This window comes from Antechinus flavipes, chromosome 4 (genome assembly GCF_016432865.1).
Source record: "Antechinus flavipes isolate AdamAnt ecotype Samford, QLD, Australia chromosome 4, AdamAnt_v2, whole genome shotgun sequence".
Lineage (NCBI taxonomy): Eukaryota > Metazoa > Chordata > Mammalia > Dasyuromorphia > Dasyuridae > Antechinus > Antechinus flavipes.
In genome coordinates this window covers 176,394,479-176,409,659 of record NC_067401.1, presented here as the reverse complement: position 1 = coordinate 176,409,659, position 15,181 = coordinate 176,394,479, and the positions used below count along the sequence as shown (strand labels likewise).

The 15,181-nt window shown below is 35.4% G+C and overlaps 1 protein-coding gene across 1 annotated transcript in view; it reads right to left on the bottom strand.

The window, feature by feature from the left end:
• The window catches only part of DNAH9 (dynein axonemal heavy chain 9), a 581,066-nt gene that overhangs the window by 29,396 nt on the left and 536,489 nt on the right, over positions 1-15,181 (bottom strand). The window contains exons 62-64 of the mRNA XM_051995550.1: positions 8,034-8,161; positions 6,393-6,620; positions 5,298-5,489 (exon numbers count right to left, since the gene is read on the bottom strand). Of these exons, the coding sequence (XP_051851510.1) occupies positions 5,298-5,489; positions 6,393-6,620; positions 8,034-8,161 (548 nt within the window). The remainder of the gene's footprint in view (positions 1-5,297; positions 5,490-6,392; positions 6,621-8,033; positions 8,162-15,181) is intronic.

The following is a 15,181-nucleotide window of genomic DNA, read 5'->3' as shown; positions in this document are numbered from 1 at the left end:
GTGTAGATGAAACAGGTTGATGCCTAAAGAGTGTGATTTCAGGTACAATGAAATGTGGGGAAATATCACAGCTTTGACAGCCCCCAAATGATTCACATTTCACCATTTATTTCCTCTCTTTCTAGTAACATGTGGTTGAATTCTATTGGAGAAAGTCACACACCATGCTGATTCTACTAAAATTTTTGCTCTCTAATTTCAACTATGGCCTCAATCCCACAAAATACTTTTTTACTCTTTCCTAATTGATTCACACATTCTCCAGGGCAGCTGTACTCCTTATTCTCAGCAGAAAATGCCCCTTTATACTTTCCTGAGAAAATAGAGGTCATTCAATATGAGTTCTTTCATTTCCTTTATTCTACATACAAACTCTCTTATATATGAATATATTATTCCCATTATTTATTTTGTTCTTCTTTAGTAAAGAGATGGTCATTCCCATAAAAGCCAACACTTTTACTTAAACCTTGCATCCCATGCTCTCTCTTTCCTCTGGCAGATTGCTCTTTTCTGATATGTGAGGGAAATGTATTTATGAACATTCTGTACTTTGTTTCAGTTGGCCAATTATTTGTCTGAAAAGCTTGGTGGTAAGGTTGGCTATGTACCTGGAATTGTTAATTTTCAAAAAGCCTGAGTCAGTTCCAGCTCTCTCTTAGTATTCAAATTAGAGGAGCAACATCATTCTTTACTCATGACTTTTGATGAGGTAACCTAGAAAAAGGGTTTTGGGGCTTTCTACTCCTAAATCTACATCAACTCCCCAAAACTGAGTCTGGGTCTTTGGTCTTGTTTATTTGTTATTTTCCATTCCAGGTGTTTGGCATGGAACTTCCAACCTTGAAAGTTTCAAGGGCTAGGAAAGCAAAATACAGGAATTTGGGAGTCAGAATCCAGGTTGGATTTTATAGCTAGCTCTACAAATACCCTGAGGAGTCTAGGAGTAAGGAACAATTTTTAGAAGGGATCTTCAGGGTCCCAGTCCAGTGGAAGGACTCATTTGGCAGCAATACTGTCTTTGGATGTGAACTTGATGGAAACAATGCTATGAAAGAACTGAACTAAATAATGAACCTAACTCTTCCTGCCAAGACTAAAGCTATATGGGAGGGATTATGTAACTGAGTTATAAGGAAGAAATATTTGTATCTTTTTTCTTGCCTTATCTTTGAAATAAAAATTATTATAAAAATTGTCAGAGGTTGTCATTAGCCTTTCTAAGATAGGGGGAACTACATGTTGATAGTAGTTAAAGCCAGTGGCAGCAGAGCAAAAGATTGCTTACAAGCCTCAAAATAACCTAAACTTTGAAGGGAGGCCTACTTGCCTTGAGAGAGTGGGTCTGGAATGTGCATGTTACATATAAAAGTTTGTATAAGATGGCAGAGAAAAGAAACATTCCAACACTCTTAGTATATCTGAGAACTGGGGAAGAAAGGGATGTAACTTAGCATAGAGAGAATGGTGTCAGAACATTTGTTACACGAAGAAGATCTGAAAAAGAGAACTATATGAAACTCTGAATATGTCACATAGAACTAGTGTGTATATATGTATGTGTATATGTGTGTAGCTATCTGCATATCTATAGGATACATTTAATGTGGTAGTACCAGCATTGTCCTCCTTATTTGTATCCTCTTCTAAACTTCCTCCTCCTCTCCTCTGGGTGTTATGAAACTTTCATTTTTACTCTTTCCTTTCCTTTCTTCTTTTTTTGCATCACTATCTGTGCTCTACAGCTCTCCCTCAGAAGCATAGCCAAACAAAGTATATTTGTGTTGTATTGAAAATATCTGAAAATATATCAACAATCCATTGCTTCTCTACCAAGAATCTGGTAGCATGCTTCATCACCAGTCTTTTGGAGTCATTCATTATTGGTCACTGATCAGTGCATATTTTAATGTTATTTTCCATATAAAACTATGGTATTAAATAATACTACTTATTCTGCTTACTTCCCTCTGTCAAGTCATATAGGTTTTTTTCCCAAATTTCTCTGTATTTTTCCTTCTTTATCCTCTTATTATAGTAATATACCATAATTTTGTTATCCACTTTCTAGTTCTTTATTACAATACAAGGTACATATTATAATTTTTTTTTTGTACCTCTTGATGCTTTTACACTGATCTTGTTTGAGATGCCTGAATAGTAATGGTATTTCTAGTATACACAGCTTTTAGTGACTTTTTGCATACAATACCACCTAAGATGATTTTCAGAAAGATTGAACCACTTCATAGCCTGATGTTAGTGTATTTGTTTTCCCACGTCTTCTTTTTTCCCTTTCCCTTTTTATTTTGTTATTTTTCACTTATCTACTGGATATCAGCTAAACTCAGAGTTTGTTTTTTTTGAAGTACTTAATTTGGAATATGTTTTAATATAGTTATTTTAGCCTCTCTTTAGAACTGCCTTTCATAGTCTTTATAAATTTATCTGTTACAAGATTTATCTTATGTAAGATTTCCCTCTATGTTGGAATCAAATACCAAATATCTTAGTTATCAGACCTTTACCAGAGAAATTTGCAATTAAGACCCCTCCTCCTCCAACATCCTGCTTTGATTAAGACCCTTCCTCCTATTCATAGTTATGTAAAATATTTATTTTGGTCCTCCTCTACTTTGAATATTTTTATATCTAGGTAGCATATCTTTTTGGAGCTTATTGAATGGCAGGCATATATTAGGAGATATTGCTTTAAATCTATTTTTTCCCTGATTGTTTTCTAATTTTCTCAACAGTGTTTACTGAATGGTAAACTATCCTAGTAGTTTATGTCTTTAGGCTTATTAAAAACTATGTTATTGTGTTCATTTAACTTTTGGAGTTCCTAATATATAATATTTGTCAATTCTTCTATATTTCTAATCCATGTCTGTTATGGGTCAGAACTTGAAACAAGGTGCTAAGTCACTGGAATTGATAGGCATTTCCAGAGATTCACAAGTCAGGATTTACTCTGGGAGATTCACAAGTCAGGTTTCAGTTGGGAGATTCATAAGTCCAGGAGATTCACAAGTCAGAAGGACAAGCCCACTAGAGGAGGCAAGACAGATTCATTCCATGTTCCTCCTTTGTGCTGGCTGATAGCTTTGGATTTAGAAGAAGAGAGACTGAAACTGGAAGAGACAAAGGACTAGCGGCAAGAGCTCTTGGAACCAAAGAGAGAGATAGGCCTCTAAGAAAACTAACCGGGCTATTCTGAAGGAGAAAATAAAGGATCTGGACTTTAACTCCTGCTGGCTGCATTTGAGGTGATTATTATACTGAAGAGAAAGGAAGGCTGCCTCCAGAAGTCCCCCTAGAAACCTGCTCCCAAAGAACAATATATTTTAGAGAAGAGAACATTACATGTCAAATAGTTTTGATTATTACTTTTTAAAGCATATTTGAGATCTGGTGCTTCTAAGTATTCTTACTTCACTCCTGCTCCCCATTACTTCCCTTGAGATTCTTGACATTTTATTCCCTTAGATGAATTTTGTTACAAGTTATCTAGTTTTACAAAGTAATCTTTTGACAATTGGATTGGTAAGGCTTTGAACCTGAAAGTGAACATTGCTACTTTTATTATATTAGCATTATTCAACTATCAATAATTAATTCCTCTCCCAAAATTTGTCTTTAGTTTTTTTAAAGCTTGTTTTGTAATTATAATCATATCATTCCTATGTATATCTTGGTAAATAGATTCTTGAATGTTTTATGATTTCTTCAGAAATTTTGGATGCATTTTTTTGGTCTCTCTCGCTTTTATATAATATTTTATTTTCCTCCAGTTACATGTGAAAACAATTTTTAAACATTAATTTTTTAAAATTTTGAGTTCCAAATTCCTTCCTCTCAACATCCCTCATTGAGAACACAAGCAATTCAATATAGATTATACATGTGTAGTCATGCAAAACATTTCCATATTAAATGTTGTGAAAAAAAACTTAGACAAAAAAAAAAAAAACCTCTTCAAGAAAAATAAAGAAAGTAAAAAACAGAGAGAGAATGTTTCAATGGATTCAAATTCCACCAGGAGATGGATAATATTTTTCATCACAAGTCCTTCAGAGTTGTTAAGAATAGCTAAATTATTCAGAGTTTTATCTTCTCATAATATTAGTTACTTTGTAGACAGTATACTTTGTATCAGCTTATGTAAGTCCAGTTTTTTTTGAAAACATATTGCTCATCCTTTCTTATAGCATAATAGTGTTCCATCCCAATCACATATCACAATTTGTTTCGCTATTTATTCCCCAAGAATAGGCATCCCAATTTCCAATTCTTTGCTACCAGAAAACTGTTGTGATTTTTTTTTTTGATTACACAATTTTTTTTCCTTTTATTTTTTAAATCTCTCTAAAAAGAAATAGTATTGCTAGATCAAAGAGTAGCTATAGTTTTGTATCCCTTTGGACACAGATCCAAATTGCTTTACAAAAAGATTGAATCAGTCTATCAACAGTGCATTAATATTTTATTTTCTCCTGCTCTCCTTCAACATTTGCAATTTTCCTTTGCTGTCCTATTAGTCAAACTAATAGGTATGAGCTAGTGCCTCAGAATTGTCTTAATTTACATTTCTCCAATTAATAGTGAATTAGGGCATTTTTTTCATATACCTATACATACAGCTTTTATTACTTTCTCTGAAAACTATTCATATTTTTTGATCATTTGTCAATTGGGGAATGGCTTTTATTTTTATAAATTTTACTCAGTTCTCTAAATGTTTGGGGGGGAAATGAGGCCTTTATCAAGATTTTTATTATTGCTATTTAATTGTATTGCTAATTAATAAGTTATTATTGCTAGCTGTATTTCCTTCCATTCTATTGTTCCCTGACCCCATTTATTCTATTCTTTTTTTTCACCCTCTTCCTCCTCAAAAGTTTTTTGCTTCTGACTATTCCCTCACTCAATCTGCCCTCCTTTCTATCATTTCCTGCATATTTGCCTGGTATATCCTCCTTTTATTTCTTTCCCTCTACTTTCTTGTAAGTTAAGATATATTTTAATACTCAATTGAGTGTATATGTCATTCCTTCTTTGAGTCAATTCTGATGAGAATAAAATTCATTCATTTCTTCTTACCTCCAAACCTAAATAATACTTCTTGTTAGAAAGTTCTGAGTGGTGATTCATTGGGACTGTTTCTCTTCTTCCACCAAAAAATGGCACTGTATTTTATATCTGAATTAAAATTATGGGAAGGTTTGGACTTGGCATTCCTATCTATATGTATATATTGATCCTTAATAATTAATAATTTCATTCATTATCCTTACCTTGGCATTGGCCTCAAGAAAGTTATAGAGTACATTCACTGAGATGGTAAGATCTCCTGTGTTAAAAGGGTAAGAGCGATTCCAGCCTTGAGGTCCAAATTTGTGTCTTTCTGCCACTACGGCATGGAAATAACAAAGTGCAAATAAGATACTTTTAAATTCTGTCTCTCGGCTACACATCTCCAGAGTATCCTGAAAAAATATAATTGATTCAGATTTCAAAACAGAGTTCAAATCAGGTAGCTTAGTATAAGAATTCAGGAGTATTTGGAGTTAAGGACTTAGACATGAATATCAGCTCTGTCCTTTACTCCCTGTAAGAACTTGGGTCAGTCATGTCACTTCTTTGGACTTCACTTTGTTCATCTGTAAAATGAAGATCTGCATATTTGCCTGGTATCAAAAGCTTCTGCATTGCCTGCTTTGCATAAATCACATAGTAACACTTTGTCACAATGGTGTCCCAATAACACCATTAGAGCACCATCATTTTAAAACATGCTTTGACCTTTGAGCAAGAGCCTAGGGAGACTTAGGGAATTCTGTGAATTTTTTCAAATGACTTCTGAGTAAGATCCTTTGTGTTGAAGAATAAATGAATTAGTGGCAGAGCAGTTTCTTTTGTGGACATATTTTAGGCCAGTCTCATCCATAGGTTTCTTCCAGGGGCAAGTCTACATACTTTTTCACTGAGTCAGAAATAGAGATCAAGAATCTCATAAGAAAAGTTTTCATACAGGTGAAGCTTATGGCTTTCTTTCTAACCTTTAAACTTATCACCCTTATTCTGGAATTCTTTTAGGGAACTATTATTGCTGTATAGTCAACTTGACCCTGTACTATTCTCTTACTTATTTTCAAAGACATATGCATGTAAGATTTCTGATTCCCTTTCCCCTATGAACCAGGCAAATATTGGGTATACAATCGACACAGGCTACAGATCAGTTAAAAAAGAACAGGTACAACTTTCTTTTTCTTTACCAACCAAACATTATCCTGAACACATCCTATAGTTGAATCTCAAATGTGCATTGGAAATATTGAAGCAAATCCCCTTCTCCCTTCCCTCTCTCCTTGTCCCTTGTCTGGTACCTGAGTAAAGTTGTCCAGGGCTTTGTGCAGTTTGGCATGCATGCCCATGGGAGGCTCATTGGTGATCTTAATTGAATTTTCTAGTATGCCTTGGGGAATGATGTGGCCATCAGGAGAGGTTGCAGGCTCAGCACTCATAAAAACCCGGAACTTATGATGGCTACTGTTGCTGTGCTGCTCCAGCTTCTTCTCAAGGGAGTCAAGCCATTTGGCTACCAGGTGGATATTCTAGCAGGAAGAGAGTTATTTGCTATATTTTGCATTGAAGCAGCCACCAACCCTGTAGCTGACAACAAAGGTGATCTTGATTTTGGTTTCCAAGAATTTATACATAGCATAAGGCTGGGAGATCAAATAAATTAGACAGCAGACAGAACCATGGAAAGAACCTTCCCATTCTATTGATTGCCTGGGCCTTCCTCTATGGAATCACCATTAAAGAATCCAGAATTTTATTACCTTGTGTATAGATGATACTAACAGTCACCAAGGTGGTTATACTTATCTTAAGGCTCTACTCTCTTCAAATCATTGCCTTTTGCTCCCAAACTAATTTTCACAAAATTTATTTTCATCATGCTGTTTTCTTAGTCAGGAATAAGTAATGGTATTTCCTATCCATTTACACACCATACTGTTTGCACTCTTGTGCCATCATCCCTTTGACTCCTGATCGGAGAGCTTTTGCTTTATTCAGATCAAAAAGAAAAGCCAAAGTCCCCAGCCCTAGATCAATATCCGGCCCAGATCTCTAATTGGAATTTAAAAGGGTCTGGCATCCCCCAAAGATTAATGGGTTGCTTTTTGACCAAGATTTCTAATTGAATAATGACACTTAATTTACCTGGGGAGATATACTTTCCTAGGAGGGCCTGAGACTCCTATATCCCAAGGGAACACAGTTTCAGAGTGATAATTATAAAGGGAACACAGTTTCACTCCTACTTCAAAATCAATTTCTATTTTGAATATGACATCATTGTTCTAGTCCTTCCTTCAAACAAATAATCAGGCATCCTAGTTGTTTGGAATCATGTAATCAAATTTATACCTCAGAAATGCAAAGTAAACAAGAATTGGAAAACCCCCTAAGAATTCTAAATGAAAAAATTGAGTGTATCAGAACACAAGGTCCAAGTCAAGTTTGTAATTTTTGTAATTTTGTGATTTTGGGTTTTGTAATTTTTTTGTTGCTGTTTGAGAGGATCATTCCTTCATGGGAACAAAAGTGGTTAGTAACAGGCAATTCTCTTATTCCTCTTGCTAAGTGGAGTTCAGAATCACAAGTTCATCACCAAAAGAGTACCTTGCTGATGGAAAAGCCATTTTCTATCCAGCACCATGATAGCCACTATCCTTTTTTTCTACTAGATTTATTGTTCTTTGAGGAAATCCCTCAGAAAGAAGTACATTTCTCAACTTTTGAATCCAAAGATAATATGAACTTAATTGATGGGAGATTCAAAATCAAATTTGATAATCAATTTATTGAAATCAAAAAAAGCATTACTGCTTTATCCCAATGTCCAAGAGATATTGATTTATAAGAGAGGACAGAAAATATACAAGGGGGACAGTAAAATTTATGGGAGTTTCTATAATTTCTATTAATTAGGATTGAGAGAGAAAAATGGATAATACCTGCAAGATAACCCAGTGACCATTCTTGGCAGCTAGATCCAATGCAGTCTCTGCCACTACCTCTTGTCCTTGACCCAAGGACACATTATGGAAGTTTTGATTGTTGAAGGTATAACCAAGTTTTTTCCCTAAAAAGGAATAAGGAGTTTTATTATTATTTCTCTTGTCTTACTGTCCCATTATATCATTTATCTTTCATATGGACATATATACAACAAGATAACACACACATAAATAGATGTCATACCAAATATTTTCTTATTCTGGATCCCCTTAAGTTTTGCTCTGATATGTTCCTAATACAAATTATGTAGTTGTAAGAAGTATTTTAAGAATGCATATTTGTATTTTATATCAATTTAGGTGTTGGACTCACTCTAACTAGTCATCAGGAATCAGCAACTCTGAAAAAGATGTTTATGTTTTAGAGCCCTCAGATCTGGATACATATGAATAATGAATGAAAGAAAGCATTTATAAAAAGCTTAGTATTTATCAGAAACTGTTTAATGAAGAAGATATAAAAACAAGCAAGAGCATGTGTTCTTTTCCCAGTTATAAAAAGTAATAGAAAAATACTGATGAGCAATTATTTAATAAAAGAATTAAAGAATTACTTAAAGAGAGATTGTTTATGTTATAACTACATTGTTTAAATGAATAAATATATAATTATAGTATTGATTAAATTATAAATAAATAGTTCTAAATTATAAAGTGGTTAAGCAAATTATATGTCTAGTAAGGAAGAAAATATACATAGAAAATTTATAACTTTGCTTGTAACTGAGGAGTACATATGTTTAGACAAGAGGGTGGAAGACTGAATTACAAAACAACCAAAAGTTTTCCTTCATAGTATCTCAGGTGTAGAGACCCCAAGAGTATAGATCCTATAGAATCTAGTAACATTGCTGAGACATCCTGGGCTCTTTCCAAGATTAGGTACAGGGGCATATAGTTCAACAGGATTTGCCCCAGATTGGGGGGTAAATGAGTGCTTCTTTAGTGTCTTCCTCTTTTAGCACATGCCTTTTTCTCTGTTATTCCAACTCTGTTATTCCTTACTTATTCCAGTAGGTATCTTCAGTGAAACTAAACATCTTTCACTAACAATGCCTATTGCTTTCAGCATTAACTAACTCATCTAATCCTGTAAAACCTATCTTTTAAATTTTAGGAAACACTGTATTACAGGAATGTATATGTTGGAAACATAAGTAGCATTGTATAGGTTTTTACCAGGTATTGTGAAAAAACAAACAACTTCCCCCAGCTTTATCAGATTATCAGAATATAAAATAAATGCATAAAATAATCACTTTTTAAAATTAGCTCATGATTGCTGTCTAGATCCCTGCCTAGAATTTATCGGTATTGGCATTGTGGAATTGAAGGATTGTAGGACTGCTTCCAGAAAAATTGTGTGAAGTGAGTGAAGAATCAGGTTTGGAATTAGTGTGGCATTCTCCATCTTGGTGCCATGAAGAGTCTAGGCATTTTGCCTGTTCCTCATCTCTCCCTTTCAAATCAAGACTAGGATGAACTGCTGAAATACTGTGGCTAATGAGGATGTTTACTGTGATCATAAGGAAAAATGATTGGTAAATTAACCCCAAATGCCCTCAGGTTTCCAATTCAGAAAAAAAGATGCTATTATACTGTCAACTGAACAACTCCTTCAAGATCTATTTCTCCCTCCTTTCCACAAGAGGAAAGGAATCTAAACAGAAAAGTCATTTTCTGCTTCTGTGGTCAGAATTACTAGAGCTGGCTGCTCCAAATCAGTTTATCATGTTTCTAAATTCTTTTGTTTCCCCCCTAATAATAGCACTAGCAATAGTAGCTAACATTTATATAGAGTACTTAAAAATTTGCAAAGCACTTTATAAATATTTCATTTTATTCTCATAACAGCCCCCTGGGAGGTAGGTATTACTATTATCCTCTTTTTATATGTGAAGACACTTTTTAATTTCAGAATGGGCAGAGGTTAAGTGACTTGTCAAGGATTAAACAGCTAATTTCTGGGCCTAGTTTGAGATCAGGTCTTCCTGATTCCAGATCCAATGCTTTAGCTCCACTGTGTCACCTAACTTCTCCTAAATATTGTACTTTTATTTCACTTCACATAAAATAAATCAGCAGTAGTTGATTTTTTTTGTATAATAATGAGAATAAATGGCATTGAAGAAAAGAAGAGTAGTAAAGTATAGAACAGTCTGTGGACATATGTAAGCAGTTTGAAATGTTGCCAAGTTTTTCAACCTTTTCTGATTTTTCCCTTTCTTGGACAAATGGCAGGAGCAATTTCTTCCTTCACTAACTCAGTCATGGAAGAGAGATAGCTTAAGAGATAGTTGAGATCATATCATTAAAACTGGTCCAATCACCATATCCACCAATTATATTGTTTCTTGGTTCCAAATTACCTTCATTGTTAACACCATTAACTACAGCAGTTGCCAAAGCTATTCTTTTTTTTTTTTGGTAGTATTGTCATCTTTATTATATTTGCTCACCCTATCCAAGAGCATTTAATAGTTTTCCAATTGGTTAGATCAGACTTAATTTTTGTGAAAAATGTTTTGTAGTTTTGCTCATAAAGTTTCTGATTTTCCCTTGGCAATTAGATTCCTTTTTTTTTTAATTTTTATTTAATAATTACTTTATATTAACAGAATCCATGCCAGGGTAATTTTTTATAACATTATCCCTTGCACTCGTTTCTGTTCCGATTTTTCCCCTCCTTCCCCCCACCCCCTCCCCTAGATGGCAAGCAATCCTATATATTTGGTTATGTTACAGTATATCCTAGATACAATATATGTTTGCAGAACCGAACAGTTCTCTTGTTGCATTGCATTGCAGAATTGGATTCAGAAGGTATAAATAACCCGGGAAGAAAAACAAAGATGCAGATAGTTCACATTCGTTTCCCAGTGTTCTTTCTTTGGGTGTAGCTGCTTCTGTCCGTCATTTATCAATTGAAACTCAGTTAGGTCTCTTTGTCAAAGAAATCCACTTCCATCAAAATATGTCCTCATACAATATCGTTGTCGAAGTGTATAATGATCTCCTGGTTCTGCTCATTTCACTTAGCATCAGTTCATGTAAGTCTCGCCAGTCCTCTCTGTATTCATCCTGCTGGTCATTTCTTACAGAACAATAATATTCCATAACATTCATATACCACAATTTACCCAGCCATTCTCCAATTGATGGGCATCCATTCATTTTCCAGTTTCTAGCCACTACAAATAGGGCTGCTACAAACATTTTGGCACATACAGGTCCCTTTCCCTTCTTTAGTATTTCTTTGGGATATAAGCCCAATAGAAACACTGCTGGATCAAAGGGTATGCACAATTTGATAACTTTTTGGGCATAATTCCAGATTGCTCTCCAGAATGGTTGGATTCGTTCACAACTCCACCAACAATGCATTAGTATCCCAGTTTTCCCGCATCCCCTCCAACATTCATCATTATTTTTTCCTGTCATCTTAGCCAATCTGACAGGTGTGTAGTGGTATCTCAGAGCTGTCTTAATTTGCATTTCTCTGATCAATAATGATTTGGAACACTCTTTCATATGAGTGGTAATAGTTTCAATTTCTTCATCTGAAAATTGTCTGTTCATATCCTTTGACCATTTATCAATTGGAGAATGGCTTGATTTCTTATAAATTTGAGTCAGTTCTCTATATATTTTGGAAATGAGGCCTTTATCAGAACCTTTACCTGTGCAAAGCTATTCTTTTAGAACAGCTAAAATTCTTAGATTTTGTAGGGAAGTCTTTATGTGAAACTCCAAAATATACTTCAAAAAGTAGGCATGACTTTTGCCCAAACCTATGCAACTATGGCATAAAGTATGTAGTTGTAATGTTCTCTGTTTCAGTTTTTCTTGGGGCCTTCGTTTCAGTTCAGTAATCAGTTAGTGAAAGATGTTTAGTTTCACTGAAGATACCTACTGGAATAAGTAAGGAATAACAGAGTTGGAATAACAGAGAAAAAGGCAAGACACTAAAGCAGCACTCACTTACCCCCCCAATCTGGGGCAAATCCTGTTGAACACTAGTGCAGCCAGGTGTTAAAGTCCAAATCCTTAATTGTCTCTTTCAAAGTCTTGTCTCCTTTCCTGGGGCCCATTTAGCTTTCTTAGAGGCCTATCTCTCTCCTTGTCTCTGAGAGCTTGAGCTCTTCCTGCCAGTCCTTTGTGTTCTCTACCTCTGCCAGCTTCTTGAGATTCTGAATGTGTCTTGGTTTCTGTGAGGGAAGCAGGAGGACCACCACCATGGTCTCTGTCTTCCAGTTCTGATTCTGGCTGAGTTTGTCTGAGCTTATATGCTCTGTTACCATAGGTGTGAATCTTGTGGAAGTATATTAAATACTAAGTACATGTACTGAACTAGAGAACTGTTAAGCACCATGCTAAACAATCATTGTCTCTATCAATTCCACTGACTTAGCACCTGGTAAGAATCCTTTGTTTCAAGTTCTGGCCCATAACATGTAGTATTATTCTGAATGGAATTATATGCATGGATGGATTTCTTTTTGTTTACTTCTTCATTGCTTTCTGGGCTCCATTCCTGATTTTCTGAACTATTTTTAAAAGTTATACATGTTAAACATATTTCCATATAAGCCATGTGGTGAAAGAAGAATTAGAAGAAAAGGGAAAAGCCAGGAGAAAGAAAAAGCATATAAAAATGTGAAAAAGTATGCTTCGATCTTCATTTAGATTCAATAGTTGTGATGTAAATTGTGTCCCTCTAATTTGTGGGGGAAGGGTGATTCGGGGTCTCAAGCTCTCCCCTGAGAAAGGCATACTTTTCCCAGACAACACCCTTCCCAAGTTAAGTGGCCCCAGACAAGCCCTTCAAGTAATCTCTTTTCAACTGGAAGTGTAGGCCTGGGGCATTGTCAACATTGACTCAAACTCTCAGCTGAGTAATCTCAATTCAATTTTGAATTGAATTGAAGCTCCAAGTCTTAGACAGCTAATAAAAGACAACTTTGAACCCCAATCTTTGCAGATGTCCTAACAGGACCATGCCCACTGATGAAGATATCTTTTTCTCAATGTAATCCACCTTTGCTTATTCCCTGACCACTAAGAAGTCTGCCTTCCTAACAAGCTGTCTTCTTAGGGGAAATAAATCCCTTTTTGTCTCACAGATGAGGGGATCTCCCACCTCATCAGTTCTATCTCTGGATATGGATAGCATTTTCCATCATGAGTCTTTGGAATTGACTTTTATCATTGCATTGTTGAGGAGTCTAGCTTCTTTCTTTACTATTCTCAATCTATCTTCTCATTTTAGAAGATGGCTGTGTTACTGATGAGGGATGAAGGTAGTGATGTAGAGGTTAGGCAGAAATGGGTGAGGTTCCATTCTCCAAGGCACAAGTTCAAGAACCCAAAGGCTATGATAAAAAGCTTTATTGTTAAAGAAACACCAAGAGGGATTCTCTTGGCAGGCATATCATTTTCAAGAAAGAAGCAATCTGCAAAGAGTCATTTTCTAAAGACCCATTTTATGCATGAGTCTAAGGGAAATCTCAGGTGAATGTGAAATCTTGCCTGGAGTTGTGATTTCCCCCAAGAGAATACAAGACCATTTTGGTTTGTAGATCAAAGGAGAAATTTTTTTGGTGATTTTACATAATTTTACAGGGTTTACTCAGGTCATACAGAGTTTTACTCTTATTACTACCATTCTCCAGCAGACTTAATAACTTTGTATTGACAGAATCCATACCAGGATAATTTTTATACAACATTATCCCTTGCAATCGCTTATGTTTCGTTTTTTTCCCCTCCCTCCCTCCACCCCCCCCCCAAGATGGCAAGCAGTCCTATATATGTTAAATATATTGCAGTATATCCTAGATACAATACATATTTGCAGAACTGAACAGTTCTCCCGCTGCACAGGGAGAATTGGCTTCAGAAGGTAAAAATAACTCGGGAAGAAAATCAAAAATGCGAATAGTTCACATTCATTTCCCAGTATTCCTTCTTTGGGTGTAGCTGTTTCTGTCCATCATTTATCCATTGAAACTCAGTTAAGTCTCTTTGTCATAGAAATCCACTTGCATCAGAATACATCCTCATACAATATCGTTGTCGAAGTGTATAATGATCTCCTGGTTCTGCTCATCTCACTTAGCATCAGTCCATGTAGGTCTCTCCAAGCCTCTCTGTATTCATCCTGCTGGTCATTCCTTACAGAGCAATAATATTCCATAACATTCATATACCACAATTTACCCAGCCATTCTCCAATTGATGGGCATCCATTCATTTTCCAGTTTCTAGCCACTACAAACAGGCCTGCTACAAACATTTTGGCACATACAGGTCCCTTTCCCTTTTTTAGTATCTCTTTGGGGTATAAGCCCAATAGAAACACTGCTGGATCAAAGGGTATGCACAGTTTGATAACTTTTGGGGCATAATTCCAGATTGCTCTCCAGAATGGCTGAATTTGTTCACAACTCCTCCAACAATGCATCAGTGTCCCTGTTTTCCCGCATCCCCTCCAACATTCATCATTATTTTTTCTTGTCATCTTAGCCAATCTGACAGGTGTGTAGTGATATCTCAGAGTTGTCTTAATTTGCATTTCTCTGATCAATAGTGATTTGGAACACTCTTTCATGTGAGTGGTAATAGTTTCAATTTCTTCATCTGAAAATTGTCTGTTCATATCCTTTGACCATTTATCAATTGGAGAATGGCTTGATTTTTTATAAATTTGAGTCAGTTCTCTATATATTTTGGAAATGAGGCCTTTATCAGAACCTTTAATTGTAAAGATGTTTTCCCAGTTTGTTGCTTCCCTACTAATCTTGTTTGCATTCGTTCTGTTTGTACAAAGGCTTTTTAATTTGATATAATCAAAATTTTCTATTTTGTGATTGGTAATGGTCTCTAGTTCATCTTTGGTCACAAATTTCTTTCTCCTCCCCAAGTCTGAGAGATAAACTATCCTATGTTCCTCTAATTTATTTATAATCTCGTTCTTTATGCCTAGGTCATGGATCCATTTTGATCTTATCTTGGTATGTGATGTTAAGTGTGGGTCCTTGCCTAATTTCTGCCATACTAATTTCCAGTTATCCCAGCAGTTTTTA